Here is a 16,427-nt window from a genome sequence, read left to right on the forward strand (position 1 = left end):
ACAATGGTTTAGAGTAGGAATAGGATGAATCTTTATAGTAGGTAGAAAAAGCCCATTAAATGTACTTAAACTTTTAGAAGGGTTAGTGGGCAGTGAGAGAAAATCTTATAAATAGACTTTATATCCTCAAATTACCTTTTTCAACTTATAACTTGTGTCCCAAACTGACCTTCAATGCTATAAATACTCCAATGTTTTATAAAGTTTATATTTTTTTTTACTATCCTCTCTGTTGCTCCTTAACTTTTACACTCACTCACCTATTGTTTATTGGATTTCTTACTGTATGGTTCAGGTGGACAGAGGTGTTACATCGAGTGAGGCTCTACTAAGGCATGACAAATGGCTTCAGAAGAAGGGAATAAAGAATTCCAACTTTGCTGTGGTTACATGGTCCAACTGGAATAAAGAATTCTACCTAAAGTGCTTCTTCTTGGAACATACTGAACAATAAAAATTTGTTCTGTATTGTAGCAGTTTAAGCATTTAACTGTACACACTTGTTTAGAGTGGGAATAGGATGAATTCCAAATTTTGACCAATGAAATGATTGTGTAGAAAAAGACTGCATGAGGAAGCTGATAGCAAAAGGATTATCTAGAATCCTTGATTATTCTATTGTTCTTTCATTGTGAAACTGTGAATTGGCAAATAAATCACATCATACTCATTGGCAAACACATAACTGGAAATAGTGGCTAATTTCTTTCAGAGGAGTGAAATTGTTTTCAAAAATGGAAATTGTAATAGTTGTAGGACTGATGACTAGATTATGATTTGGATTTCATCATTTGCAGAAAATAGAGCAACCTGTGTTTTCCCATGATGCACAGTTGTGAAATTTGACTGGATGATGAGGCAATAGTTATGGTATGGTTGTATATAAGGTATTAGCAAACATTTCAAAATGCAAAATAGTCGTGCAGTCCTGTAAGTGGCAGTGGAAATTGTCAGGGGAGTATGCTCTATAGATCAATCCAGCATGATTTCACTTATGTATAAATATTACTAAACACATGATTTACCAAAGAGCAAAACATGTTTCCTATGGATGGGTGCTAGGTTTTGCCATCCCTGCTATTTCTGAGTTGAGTAAAAACTTTTTTTTTACTCTTTCTGGTTTGAACTGTATACAATTTTTTTCTCAAGTTTTTCGCAAATTAATTAAGTTCTTATTTTTAAAAAAATATTAATTAAATTTGATCCATCTATCACATTTCTTTTACTTGAAATTTTGATTTAAACTCCCCACTATCAAACCATCCTAACCCACCAACATTTTACTCCAAATAGATTGCTACTTACAACAGAAACACATCCCACTATTCCTATAGATTCAATGACTATTTGATTTCAAGACCCAACCTTTTGAACCTTAGGTTAGGGATTACCAATTGAGAAACTTCCACACTATAAATTCCCCAGATATGGTTACCCCCTTCCAGTGGCATTGGGGGAAAATAGCAGTGTGATTGACATTCTTCAATCTGCAAATATTCAAAGAGGCCACATACATGTCTTTGCTGTTGAATGGATTCAGACTAATAAAATTCACTATGGATTAACAGTCTCATATTATGGTTTTGTTGGTTCTAAGTGAAGGCTCCTAAATGGTTCTTCTATATAAACTATTTAACTAAATTTGTATAATAATTAATTCAATTACTTTTATATATGATAACTTCTATAGTAATGAATTCAATTTTAATTAAAAATGATATTTATAATTTTATATGATATTTATTACTGTTAAAAAAGAGGTACATTGTATTTTACTTTAATTTTAAAAGGGATGATTTATATTATCATTAATTTCATTAGTTTAAAAATAGTAACTTGTATCAATAATTAATTATAATTTTTTCTTAAAAGTTTAACAAGTCAAATACATATATTTGTTGTGTAAAAGAGAATATAAAACTACACAAAAAAATAAAATTAACAAAATTATATTTATGTTATTAAAACATGTTTAGCGGAAGTAAAAATATATATATATATATATAATGAAAACAATGAAATCATATTTCTTGTTGTATAATTTTTTTTATCTCCTCTTACATTACAAAAATACATTTATATGATATATTTTATCAAATGAATAATGTTTTCATAAAAAATATATTCTCGGTAAATAAAATTTAAAGCACACTTTTGGGGATGAGGATAACAATTATCACCAAATAATAACACAGGGTCCTCCATTTTTATTTTTATTTTGTGATAGAAGATAAAAGATGCCTGTTTGTTAGAGTGAAAATGGTGAAGAAAGAGGGGTGAGGAGTGTGTAATAGTTTTTATGTGTGTTGTTAGGTGATGATTGAGAAAGGAAAAGTAGGGAGGAGAGGTCCCTCTTTATGCTGCAGGTGCTGTAATTTACGCAAGAAGAGATAATTTGTTGGGAAAATATTAAAATAATACCCGATGTTCTACACTTTAAAAATGAAGATTAAAACCATGGAAGAACAGTAAATAACCATTTGCCATCAATTTATAACTAGGTGATGACAAAGGTGAAGATTTTGTAGAATTTAAAACCATGTCACTTGAAGTGAAAATGCCAACAGTAAATAACCATTTGCCATCTTTATTGGAACTTAATGAGAATGAGGAAGAAAAGGTTCCTTACACACCCACTTCTTTAGAGAGTCTACATCAGCTACACAAGAAACTACTTCTCCTTGAGAGGAAAGAATCAGGAACAGAAGAGTCATTGGATGGAAGTGTGATAAGTGATATAGAAGGTGGTGAGGTAACAATTGATAAGTTAAAATCAGCATTGAAATCTGAAAGGAAAGCCTTAAGTACTCTATATGCAGAACTTGAAGAAGAGAGAAGTGCATCTGCTATAGCAGCCAATCAAACAATGGCAATGATAAATAGGCTTCAAGAAGAGAAAGCAGCAATGCAGATGGAAGCCTTGCAGTATCAAAGAATGATGGAAGAACAATCTAAGTATGATCATGAGGCTTTGCAACTCTTGAATGAGCTCATGATGAAGAGGGAGAAAGAGAAGCTAGAGCTAGAAAAGGAGCTTGAAGTATATAGAAAGAAGGTTCATGAAAAGATGATGATGTCAAGAAGAGATGGTAGCATGAGAAGCAGAACTTCATCTCCCTCTTGTAGCAATGCTGAAGATAGTGATGGATTGTCCATTGACTTGAATCACGAAGCAAAGGAGGAAAACAGGTTTTATAGTCATCAAGATCAAGAATGAAACAACCAGAACACCCTCGTGGACGTGGTCTTATATTTAGAGGAATCATTGGCGAACTTTGAGGAAGAGAGGTTACAAATTCTAGAACAGCTCAAGGTATTGGAAGAAAAGCTAGTTATATAAGAACCCTCTCACCCCTCACTAAACAAACTCACTCACAACACAACACAACTTCAATTCAATGCTTCAAGCTATAAGCCCAACAAAGCTTAAAGAAAAAAAATATAAGAAAACCAAAAAAATTACTAACTCTTGAAAAATGAAAATGGGTAATCCTAGCATGGGAGGCTCAAAGAGAAGGCTTTCAAGCAGAGGGCTTGGAGGAGCCCTTAGGCAGCAAAGGGCAAGGCTTTACATAATTAGAAGGTGTGTGGTCATGCTCCTCTAGTGGCATAATTAGGGATCAAAGTTTTATTCAGGTATTTAACAAACTATAAAATGTAGCTTAAATACTCCTGAATGTTGATCATGTGCTAAGCTAGATAACATTATGTTGCTTACAATGATTTTCCTTTAAAGTTTTGTTTATCTTCAAGGATTGATTTGCAATTAATAAGTTTTGTTTATCTATTGTCAAAACTCTCTGACTCGTCTTTCAACTACAACAACCAAAGCCTTTCTCACCAGGCAGGGATACTTGCATGAATCAAAAGAGGCCATAATGTTCTACTGTGAATCATGTCTATAAACAAACCATTGACCTCTAAATCCTGCACTGCCATTATAAATGGCTCATCATTGTAACCACCTTTTTTTAGGTCAACTAAAGTAAAGCCCATTTTGTCTTTGCGTACCCCTGTATTCGCATGAACCCATCGACAACTAAACACAGGAACTCTAAATTGACCTTAATCCAGCTCCCATATATATTCAATGACTCCGTAGTACGGCATTGACGCGTTAATGGGATTATTATCAGAAACACTACTAAAGTGAGCTGCCTCACCCTCAACACCAACCCCGCTGTTCTGCATGGTACTTCTTGCATCCTATGACTTTGTGTAGAAAGCATAGCCGTTGATATCATAACCCTGCCAAGTGGGCACATTCAGATTTGGGCCAAGGGCTAATAGTCGGAGGGTTTCGGAAGCTGTGGCATCGGCAAAAATACACTGCCTAAACCAGTTGACAAAAGTTCTATTATGTTCCTGCAACAACCTCATCTTGTTCATTCTTGGGTTTTTAGCTGACAATTGGTTTTTGTGAGAATGTATGTACGACATCACCTCTGCTGTGTTGTTTAACACATATAGATGCGCTTGGGACAGCCTTTGCAAATTCATGGTGACAACATCAAATCCTCAAGTTCCCTTACCTTGACTCGAGGGTTGATGCCGATTTTGAGGAACACCGACTGGTTGTGCGTTACTTATATAATTTGATGAAAACTCTATTGCTTCTTCAGCAACATATCTTTCAACTATGCTTGCTTCTGGACAATATTGGTTCTTTGTGTATCCTTTCAGCACCTTCATGAACCTTTCAATCGGATACATCCATCGTAAATAAACCAGGCCACACAACCTAACCTCGCGAACCAGATGAACAATTAAATGGATCATTATGTCAAAGAATGAGGGGGAAAAATACATCTCCAATTGACAGACAATAATGGCAGCTTCATTCTCCAAAATATCCAACTGCGATGGGTCAATAACCTTGTTGCAGATAGCATTAAAGAAAAAACACAAGCGAGTGATGGCATTACAAACTTTTTCAGGTAAGATTCCACGAATGGCCACTGGTAAAAGTTGTTGCATTAGTACGTGGCAATCATGGGATTTCAGGCCAATCAATTCCAATTCCTTAATTGACACAAGCCTCTTCATATTTGAAGAGTATCCTTGAGGAACTTTGACATTTGCTAGACAATGACGAAAACTTTTTTTCTCAGCTGTGGACATTGTGTAACATGTTGGGGGCAAATATGTCCTAGCACCTCGTAAAACTGGATGTAGTTGCTCCCGTATACCCAACTCAACCAAATCCTGACGAGATTTTACACCATCCTTTGTCTTCCCCTTAATGTTAAGGAGGGTGTCAATCAAACTATCACACACATTTTTCTCCACATGCATAACGTCCAAACAATGCCGAACATCCAGATTGCACCAATATGGGAGATAGAAGAATATTGACCTTTTTTTCCAAATGTTCTTCGCAGACATGTCCTTTTTTTGTGTCTTACCAAAGGTAGTTTCTATGTCTCTGACCCTTTGGTAAACATCATGAGCAGATAATGGTTCAGGCGCTATTTCAACCTCATTATCTCCATTAAACGCCTTCTTCAAACGCCGATATGGGTGATTTCGGCTTAAAAATCTTCCGTGCCTTGTATAGACTGTCTTCTTCCCATGGGTTAGTTGGATGTAACAAGTATTTTTTTCACAAATAGGACATGCATGGTGTCCTTTGACACTGTATCAGCTCAAATTACCATAAGCGGGAAAATCGTTAATCGTACAGAAGAGCATTGCACGCAAGTTGAATGACTGTTTAGAATTTGCATCATACACTTCAACCCCATCAACCCACAGTTTGGTCAAGTCTTCTATCAAAGGAGCCAAGTACACGTCAATATCATTTCCGGGTTATTTTGGACCAACTATCATCATAGAGAGCAACATATATTTGCGCTTCATGGACAACCATGGAGGAAGGTTGTAAATCATTAATAATACCGACCACGAACTATGATTGGTGGTCAAGTTACCAAAGGGATTCATTCCATCTTAGGCAAGCGCAAGCCTTAGGTTTCTAGGCTCTTGTGCAAAAGATGGATACAAGGAGTCAAATGTCTTCCATTGTGTGCAATCAGCGGGGTGTCTGATCATACCATCCATTCTTCTTTCATCTACATGCCACCTTAAGTATTTAGAATCCTGTACACTCGCAAACAACCGCTTCAACCTAGGTATTATTGGAAAATACCAACAAACCTTTGTTGGACGACTACTAGCGCTGGCTGAACCTTCAGTACCTTCCCCATCGTTGCCCTTGTACCGTGAAAGTCCGCAAGTGGGGCAGAATCGCATATCCGGAAACTCATTTCTGTAGAGAAGGCAATCATTCGGACATGCATGGATTCTTTGGTTGCTGAATGTATTTGGGCAAATGACAAAAACTCTTCAACCCCATGTTGATATGCTTCGCTTATACGAGGTGCTGTAATCCAAGATCGGTCCATGCTCAGTGTTGTCTAATACAAAGCACGATGATGGGAGGCAAAACAACAAATGTTGTATATGAGATAAGAAGCTACAATTCCTTCTTTGCAATCACAGCTTTCCTAAGCCAAATGAACAAACAAACAAGGAAATTTAACAAATGGAGAAAAGGTTTAAGAATAAGAATGTGCAAGCAGATGTTTGGACTTAATGGAAAAGAACATGGTAGGGAAGAATGAACATATAATAGGGGAATGAGGTCCATAGCATCAACTTGATATCAGATGAAAAGAAGAGAGGGACGGGGGAAATTTAAGCCAAAAAGGAGAAAGAGAGGAAATGGATCTACCATATTTAGATTTCGTAATGGATTGGAATCAAAATATACAGTTTATTATCATAACAACAACAACAAAAGCCTTATCTCACTAGGTAAAGTCAGCTACATTAACTACAAAACATCTTTAATCTTGATTAAAGACCAAATCTTTAGAGATATTAGGCCTTATATTGATGATCTAATTATAGAACTTAATTAGGTTAAATATTTAGAGATATTAGACCTTATATTCATCTGATTTCTCGGTCAAGATTGACTACAAAACCATGCCACAAAATATTGCTCCTCCTAATGTGTACTCCACTTCAAGATCCATGGGGAACAATAAGGACGTCAACATGGGTTTCAATCTCACGTGGATCTTCCAAGTTGATCCGGGTTCCATGTACCTTACAAGGTTGCATTTTTGTGACTATTTCTATTCCAAAGTGAATGAAATTGTTTTCAAAATCTTCATCAACAATCAAACGGCGGAGGCTGAAGCTGATGTGATTGGGTGGACAGGAGGTAAAGGCGTGCCAACTTATACAGATTATGTGATATATGTGAAAGATGAGGCAGGTGATGATCAACTCTGGCTTGCTTTGCACCCTGCACTTGAAACAAAGCCAGAATTTTATGATTCATTGCTCAATGGGGTGGAGGTGTTCAAGCTCAACGACACAGACTTATCTGGTCCCAATCCTCGACCTTCTGAGATGTAGATTCAACACGAGGAGCACGCAAAGACTTTCCAAAACAAACATGGTAGTAATAAGACTTTTGTTATTGGTAGTGCTGCTGGGGGTGCTGCAGGTTTTGCCTTAGTGGCTGCAATACTTGTTGTTGTTCAACACCAACAGAAAAAAAAAAGCTCCAGGATCATACAACACATCAAGCTGGCTACCTATTTACAGGAATTCACACACCGCAGGCACCAAAACCTCTGGGTCAGGGAAGAGTGTTGGTAGTGCCAACATATCAGCCATGGCTCAAGGATTGTGCCGTTATTTCTCCTTACAAGAGATGAAACAAGCGACCAAGAATTTTGATGAGTCAAATGTGATAGGGGTAGGAGGGTTTGGAAAGGTTTACAAGGGTGTTATTGATAATGGGTTCAAAGTGGCTATCAAAAGATCGAATCCGCAATCAGAACAAGGAGTAAACGAGTTCCAGACTGAGATTGAGATGCTGTACAAGTTGAGACACAAGCATTTGGTGTCCTTGATTGGTTTTTGCGAGGAGGGTAATGAGATGTGTCTGGTTTATGACTACATGGCACATGACACCTTGAGGGAGCACCTTTACAAAGGAAACAAGCCATTGGACACACTATCTTGGAAGCAAAGGTTGGAGATCTGCATAGGAGCTGCAAGAGGCCTTCACTACCTTCACACGGGTGCAAAGTACACCATCATTCATAGAGATGTCAAAACAACCAACATTCTCCTTGATGAAAATTGGGTTGCCAAGGTTTCAGATTTTGGACTTTCCAAAACGGGCCCAAACATGAACCAAGGTCATGTTAGTACACCCTTGAAAGGTAGCTTTGGATACTTGGATCCTGAATATTTCAGGAGGCATCAATTGACCGAGAAATCAAATGTGTACTCATTTGGGGTTGTTTTATTTGAGGCACTTTATTTGAGGAAGGTAGCTTTGGATACTTGAATTCACAGTTATAAGATAGGAGTTATGCTAGTGTCCTTAACCATATCAATTACAACCAACAATAAATTGAAATTTAATTTTTTAATCCAAGTTGCATACTGCTGATTATAAGAAAATTAAACACAAAGCTACCAAATTTATTATTTTTCAATATCACATGAACTATACTAAAGCACATAATATACTTTGAAATCAAATTCAAGTCAATGCTTTCATATCAGAATCAACCCAGAAAAAAAATAAAGCAAAACAGCTTGTTCATAGAAAATACATCATTTATCATGATTAAATACAGGATTTTCTGGGACCAGGAGTTCAATTTCAACTTCATATTAGACCACAACATATATAACAAGAAAAAAAAAGCTAAAATATTGTCAAAAAGCAACTTATTATAAAGGTAGTAATTATTTGCTATTTTTAGATATTTAGCGAACTGTATACCTATATGGTCTCATATATAGCTTGTCCTAAGCACGGGTTAATGAGGAGAGTTATGTAATAATCACCTTAATAGTCAATATCAAATTCTCAAATATGAATTACTCACTGCAAATTATGTGTTATAATACCAGGGTAGACTAAGAATTTGATTAAGAAAAAAAAAACTTGTAAGGATTGCAGGGATGACAATCTCAAAAGAGAAATTTACCATACACAACATAAGGTATTGATCTTTGATATTTGTCTCAAAAGTCCTAATCGAAAAATCTGACAAGTTATAAATCAAGAGTCAATTATATTGGTGGTGTCATTAATCATGTAGCTAGGAAAAAAGGCTATTGCTTTTGCAAGGTTGTTTTTAGCTATATTTTTATTTATTTGTAAATATTGGACTATTCAATTTGAATTTGGCTAACCAATACAAGTACAACCGACTTAAAGAGTTTAATTATTAACCTTTTCAGTAATAAATTGATATATATATATGCTTCTAGTCTAGCACAGACACAGTATAAAAATATCAGTACTTTTTCAATATAATTAATTACAAGCAATTATACCAATATGCTACTAGTGTATGAATTACAACAAAGCAGTAATTGAAATTAAATTTCCAATTAGCCCAAATTACTGCTCATAACATAAGACTAACAAAATTCATATTAGTTACCAAGAAAGATTCAATTTAAACAAAAAAAATAAGGGCTATAGATTGTTCATATAAAATACATTATTTATCAGTTTATGGTCTTCAAATACAGAAAATGTCCTACTAGAACGTTAACACAGTATCATAAAATTCATAATACATAAAAAAGAACAAACTTGATCCATTTGACTGTTCGCTACTCCTGTTTTCAAATGTGGCATTATTCTGGTAAGTTTTGGTGGGTAATGATAAACCCCTATATTCATCAACCTAACTATAGGATTGCTTCCTAAGAATCAGACCACAAAATTGTACTGTTTTAGATATATTGTAACAAATTAAGCCACATACTGTTTCAGGTGAGAACATCTTAGATCACACCAAAGAACCACATGTGGTATTTAACCACATGGTCTCTTTGATAATGGTTGTATAGACATGGCATTATTACCAAAAGTAATTAAATTGAGAATGTACACAGAAAAAAGTGGTATAGATAACATTTGGAACAAAAAAGGTGAAGATGAAAGTGGTATAGATAACATAATTAAGAACATTATTTAAAAACAAAAATTAATTATGAAAACAAAGAAGGGATCAAAATGAATAAATTCTTTGTTTCAGCCTTTCTGATTCCACATATCCTGAAGGGTTGATTGGTAAGGAACCAAAAGAAAGAACAACATATACTGCTAACAAGAACCGTATATATAATTTATTCTCCAGTTTATTCAATTACAGACACAACTAAGGATGGAGACAGCAAATCTGAAGCTCAAATTAAACATAAGGGGTTTCATCAAGTTCAGTGTACTAACTTAGACCACTAATGATGTGGCACAGGATGACACCACTGATGAAGGATGGCAGCAGGCTGTTCCCGAAGCTCGTCTTTGGATTTTAAACCCCACTGAAACGCAAAAATATAAAATTACAAGCCATAGCTGCAGATTACATAAGAACCTAAACAAAAATCATAGTTTCTGTCACAAAACACACAATGTATCTTACCTTATGGAACCACCTTATCTTCCTTAAACACTACAATGTAGACGACGATGAAGAGCACCAAGAACAACCAACGGCCTGAGACGACAACGAAGCAGAATCGTCAAATGAATGAAGGAATATAACTCATGCAAATGAAGGGATACACAAAGAAGACCTAAATGCAGGCTTACCTTTGTCGGCGGCGGCTGCAAACGGAACAAGAGGCAACGGACACGAGATGCTGTTTGTCGGAGACGAAGGTCTTTGTCGGAGAAGAAGCTCTGTGTAGCTAGGGCGCCAAAGTAAGGGTAAGTAGTCGAAAAATCGAGCAAAGAAGTGATACGGCGCGCCAAAGTAAGAGAAAGTAACGAGCACGTGCCGTAAACGTGATACAATTTGGGATACAACGACGGGTCCTAGCAAAGACCGTCTTTGAATGACGCCCGACACGTGTTTGTACAAAACATACAACGACGGCTCTTAGAATAAATCCGTCTTTGTATGTTGACGCATTAAAGAACGTGTCATCCACATGTAACCACCAACAATACGAAGACAGGTCTTGGGCATGACCGTCTTCGTAACTAAATGACGAAGATGATGACGTGTTTATACTGTAACCATACAAAGACGGGTTTTGGCCAAAGACCGTCTTTGTACTTTAACGCCTGCAATCACGTGGCCTACACGTGAAACCATTAACGATACAAAGACGGTTGTTCGTGAGGACCATCTTTGTAATTGAACGCCTCCAATCACGTGGCCTACACGTGAAACCACCAACAATCCAAAGACGGGTATCTGGATACGATCGTCTTTGGATTTTAAATCCTCAAATCACGTGGCTGGCACGTGAAAGTACTTAAAAAACAAAGACGGTCTCACCAGACCACCGTCTTTGTATACTCGTCGGCCCACTCAGGTGGTTGCCACGTGCTACCATTAACGATACAAAGACGGTTATTCCCCAAAAACCGTCTTTGTAACTTACCCACCTAATTACGAATTGCCACAACAGCTGGATATCTACGACGGGTAGCGGCAAACATCGTCGTTCTCATGCGCTTAATTACGAACATGCCACCGGTTCACCTTTTACGACGGTTCTTTGCAACCGTCGTAGAAGTCCTGACGTAGAAAGCTGTTTTTGTAGTAATATATGTAAGAAGAATTAAGTTAGGAGGAAAATATAAAAAAAAATAAGTTAATTAAAAGAGTAAAATCACATCTTAAAAACAAATACTCAAAATTATAATATAAAAATAAAATATAATAAAAAAATCTTCTATTTTATTTTTATGCTAGAAAAAAATCCTTCTATATTGCATCAGTTTTTTGTCCTTTTAAATTTGCTTTCTTTCGCAGCCTAATGATGAACCGCTCTTTTAATTTTTTTTAAAAAAAGATTTTATTATAGGTGGCAATCAAGTGGGGCTCACGATATTTTTGTAGGTTGGACTTGAATCACTTGATACATCGGAATCTAAATTTAGGCATGTGGAAAAGGAGTGTTAGCAACTCGTTTGCCGTCTTTTGTATAATGGAATACAATTAATGTTTTGACTGGTTTAGGAAGAATATAAAATAAAACAATTAAAAGAGTAGAAAATAAATATAAATTTATAAATTTTTTGATAGAAAATAAAATTTAGATGTGTAAAATAAATTATCATAGTTAATACATAATTTGTAAGGATTTGACGGCCTGCATTTTAGTATGTCTAAGGTGCATATATATGACTCCCTAAAATTCGAGGAACAGAATTTTAGGTTTGATTTGTAAAATGATCATGGGACTGGACAAAATAAAGGCGTAAAATTTGTTACTCGCAAAAACAGGAGACAAGGTTTTATAGGACAAGGGGAATGGAGATATGTTATTGAAGGTGGTTGGCTGGGTAGGATAAACCGTTGCCACATCACTTAACGATTATTAATAGTGTATGTTATCTCATTTTCATTATTCTCCATCTCAAATCTAAACAATGTTCTTTATCCCTTGCCGTTAAAATGCCATTGAAAAAACCTCCCAACATCCCTATGCAACTCCCATCACACCATCATGCCTCATTGACAGCAACACTCTTACCTCACTGCTCCCATTACTTCGATTGATACTTTGCTACAATTAAGAGACATAAAACATAATAAAATCATCCCAACACCAAACAACAAACATCTTCTATGCTCCCTTTCTTTCTTCCATAAATGTTTTTTCGGTTTTTCTTGAATGATCACTTGTTGTCCCCTATTTTTTTTTTTTGCGGTTGGTGCTAAGTGAGTTTGGCTTCTTAGGTAATAAAAAAGCTTTATTATTTTTCCTTATCGATGGTTGATGTCAAGGTTGCCACTCGGGATTGTCAAAATTAGAACAATTGAGAAAGGCTCGGGATTGTGAGAATGATTTTGGGGCATTGAGACTAATTAAGACAGAGAATAAAAGGAGACAAGAGATGAGATGTGATCTTTTAGTACCTTTTTTTATTCTTATAGATAAGAATAATTAAGTATTTTTTTTATTTCTCGATCATTTTAAATTGCCATAATTTTATCTTTATCTCTATCTCTAAATTAATCAATTATTATCTTTTATCTCTTTTTTATCATGAGTTTTGGAAAGAAAAAATCAATAATAATAAAAAAACTTTCTATTACAAATTTAAAAAAAAAAAACAATTTACTTTTAAGCCAATGATGATGAGACTACCAAAAATGTTCTGTCAGAGTATCAGAAACATTATTATTTTATTTTATTTTTTGAAAAAAAGTCATATAACCATATTAGCAGCATAGTATGTTGGTACTTTGTTACCTAGATTTCTGTACACGTTGAAGTTGGACAGCAGTTATGTATAATACGCATATATACCCCACATTCACCACTTACACTGAACTTATCCACACCCCACCGCTTCACGCGCGCCCACACCCTCACCTTCCCCCACCATTATAAAACAAACCAAACTCCCCCTGGCCCCTTCATGATTTCACCGCAAACCAGACATTCCTTCGGTTCACTCTTGCTCCTTTTCCTCGTGTTGTTGCAGAAGCGATTCCAAATGGGCTTGCTAGAAGAAAACCCTAATCATTCCAAGACCATCCTGATCCGCGAGGTCTGGGCATCCAACCTCGAATCCGAATTCCAGCTGATTCGTCAAGTCATCGATGATTACCCTTTCATTTCCATGGACACCGAATTCCCCGGCGTCGTTTTCCGTCCCCACACTGTAGACCCCACAAAACCCTACCTCCCACCTTCCGTCCACTACCGCTTTCTCAAGTCCAACGTTGATGCACTTAACCTGATCCAGATCGGTCTCACTCTCTCTGATTCCAACGGAAATCTCCCCCACCTCGGAACCGCCAACCGCTTCATCTGGGAATTCAACTTCCGTGACTTCGACGTGGAGCGTGACGCCCACGCGCCTGACTCCATCGATCTCCTCCGCCGCCAGGGAATCGACTTCCGCCGCAACGCGGCGGAGGGCGTCGACTCCTACCTGTTCGCCGAACTCGTGATGTCCTCGGGACTCGTCTGCAACGACTCGGTGAGTTGGGTGACGTTTCACAGCGCGTACGATTTCGGGTACTTGGTTAAGATCCTGACCCGGCGGAGCCTGCCGAGCGGGTTGGAGGAGTTCTTGAACATGTTGAGGGCGTTTTTCGGGAACAACGTTTACGACATAAAGCACATGATGCGGTTCTGCGACACGCTCCATGGCGGTCTGGACCGGCTCGCGCGAACCCTAAACGTGGACCGGGCCGTTGGGAAATGCCACCAGGCCGGGTCTGATAGCTTGCTGACGTGGCACGCGTTTCAGAAAATGAGGGATATTTATTTCGTGACGGATGGGCCCCAGAAACATGCCGGTGTTTTGTTTGGATTGGAGCTCACTTGCTCAACCAGTTGAGAAAACTGACAATATATATACATAAATAAAAAATTTATTCATTATTTTATTTGTCGGATAAATTATTAGTATTATTCTTTCTCCTCTACGTTTAGGAAAAACTGTCAATAGTTGACAATTTTTTTTTTGATGGGATGAAGAAATTGAAATTTGAAACACACGCCATGCATTGTTGTCTCTTGGAAATGAGGACCGGTCTCTCCTCTTAGGATTCCGAGATAGAATTAGGACAAGTTAAAGATGTTTAGTTTGACTGTTTTAATTTTTATTAAAAATAAAAAATAATAATAGAAATGTGTTTGTCGAATGATGAATCAAATTATTTTCAGCAATAAATTTAATTTTAAGTAAAATTAAAAATATATTTTTTTAAAATTTTTATTTTTTAAAAGTAAAAAATAAGAAGTTAAATCAAACATATTTTTAAAATTCTAATATTTTAAAAATAAAAATAAAAAATAAAAATACAAACCAAATACACTCTTAACTTTTCATCCTAAAATTCATTCATTTTTAGTGCTAGTTATTATCGTTAATTACACTTTCTTTTTCTTCTTTTTTAATTTTTATGAATAATTTATTTAACATTTTTTATCCACAAAAATACATAAACATAACAATATAATTATTATTATTATTTAGAATTATAATTTGAATAAAAATGGGGAAAATATTTGATACTATTATTTGTAAAATTAGTTTATTAAATTTTATAATAATTATGTTAAGTATTATGTCACAATATAATTTATTTACCGTATGAAAATTTTTATGCTTATGTTTATTGAATTTTTTTATTTTATTTTAAATGATTTTATCATATACACGCTGATCATAGGAGTGAATTAGAAAAAAAAATCAACTCAAGATAGAATATAAAAGATAAGGGTAACCTTCACTCTAAGAGCTAACTGGTCATGAAAATATAAATATTCTAAGAAAGAGTAATAACAGAAGAAAAAAAATATAAATATATATTATATGATGTAATAAAAGAAAAAAAATAAAAATAAAATATGTATTGTTAAATAGGTGTAAAAAAAAGATGTAACTCCTTATATTTTTATGTTTTTATTGAGCAAAGACGTGGGCCATGAACGAACGCGAGCATCGTATAGGAGCCGTGCTGACAAATAAAGTTTGTCTTTTGTCATGAAATTCGTGTACTGACACCTGCTCTAATATTCAATGGATACTGACTGCTATTCGAACGTTAGGCACAATTGGGATAAACTATGGGCCTGCATGCAGGTTGTTTTTGGCAATTAGTAATCCAGACTCTTTTTCTTTTTTTTTTTGTAAAATTAAATAGGAAAATATAGAAAATGAGTAAAGAAAAGTAGCAGTTGGTACATTCTTCTTTTACAGTCAATTAATTGAAAATATTTTTAACTATAACTTTTAAATAATTATTATTAAAAATTAAAAATTTATCATATTAGTCCATTCTAATTATATTCATAAATTCATTAGATAACATAATTGAATTTTAGTCCATCTTCAAAAATATGACCCAGCAAGATTAGCAGTAAAACAATTTTGAGAAATAAATTAATTCTTACATTATAAATATGATTTTTTTAACATGATCCTCCACGACTACTTGATTTGGAAAAAATAGTTCTTATATATTCAATTATTTATAGAACTATTATTTTAGTTTGAGCATTGCACATAATAAATTTTTTTTATAAATTATAATTTATAATAAATAAGTATTTTAACATTTTAAATTATATTATAATAAAAAATTTTAATAAATAATTTTTTAACATAAATTATATTTTAGATTTGTGATAAATCATTTATATTATGATATCATGTTAATTTTTATTATTTGTATTTAAAAAAAATCATATTTAAGTTTTAACTAAAGATATTAAAAATAATAGATTAAAAAGATAAGAAATTACATATTGGCAGGAGCATATTTGAATTTTAAAATAAAATATACATATTTAAAATTGATTTTATGATATTCAGTTATATGTTACTGACCATTCAATTAATATTAAAATTAAAAACATAAGAGAATATATTATATGTATAAGAGGAGAGT

The 16,427-nt window shown here is 34.9% G+C and overlaps 3 protein-coding genes and 1 pseudogene across 3 annotated transcripts; all 4 read left to right on the forward strand.

Annotated features, from left to right (window-relative positions):
- Positions 1-2,539: 2,539 nt before the first annotated feature.
- On the forward strand, positions 2,540-3,217 carry LOC112998571 (myosin-binding protein 3-like). Its single transcript, XM_026124688.1, has one exon. The coding sequence runs from the start codon at positions 2,540-2,542 to the stop codon at positions 3,215-3,217; it is 678 nt and encodes a 225-aa protein (XP_025980473.1).
- A 53-nt stretch (positions 3,218-3,270) lies between these two features.
- LOC106795388 (uncharacterized) lies at positions 3,271-3,605 on the forward strand. Its single transcript, XM_014764842.2, has one exon. It carries the CDS (start codon positions 3,477-3,479, stop codon positions 3,603-3,605), a length of 129 nt encoding a protein of 42 aa, XP_014620328.1. The 5' UTR covers positions 3,271-3,476.
- Positions 3,606-6,990: 3,385 nt separating this feature from the next.
- On the forward strand, positions 6,991-8,374 carry LOC100783500 (receptor-like protein kinase ANXUR1; annotated as a pseudogene).
- A 4,890-nt stretch (positions 8,375-13,264) lies between these two features.
- On the forward strand, positions 13,265-14,494 carry LOC100817875 (CCR4 associated factor 1-related protein). The gene has a single exon (NM_001317666.2). The coding sequence runs from the start codon at positions 13,439-13,441 to the stop codon at positions 14,366-14,368; it is 930 nt and encodes a 309-aa protein (NP_001304595.2). The 5' UTR covers positions 13,265-13,438; the 3' UTR covers positions 14,369-14,494.
- Positions 14,495-16,427: the final 1,933 nt, after the last annotated feature.

Source organism: Glycine max, chromosome 12 (genome assembly GCF_000004515.6).
Source record: "Glycine max cultivar Williams 82 chromosome 12, Glycine_max_v4.0, whole genome shotgun sequence".
Lineage (NCBI taxonomy): Eukaryota > Viridiplantae > Streptophyta > Magnoliopsida > Fabales > Fabaceae > Glycine > Glycine max.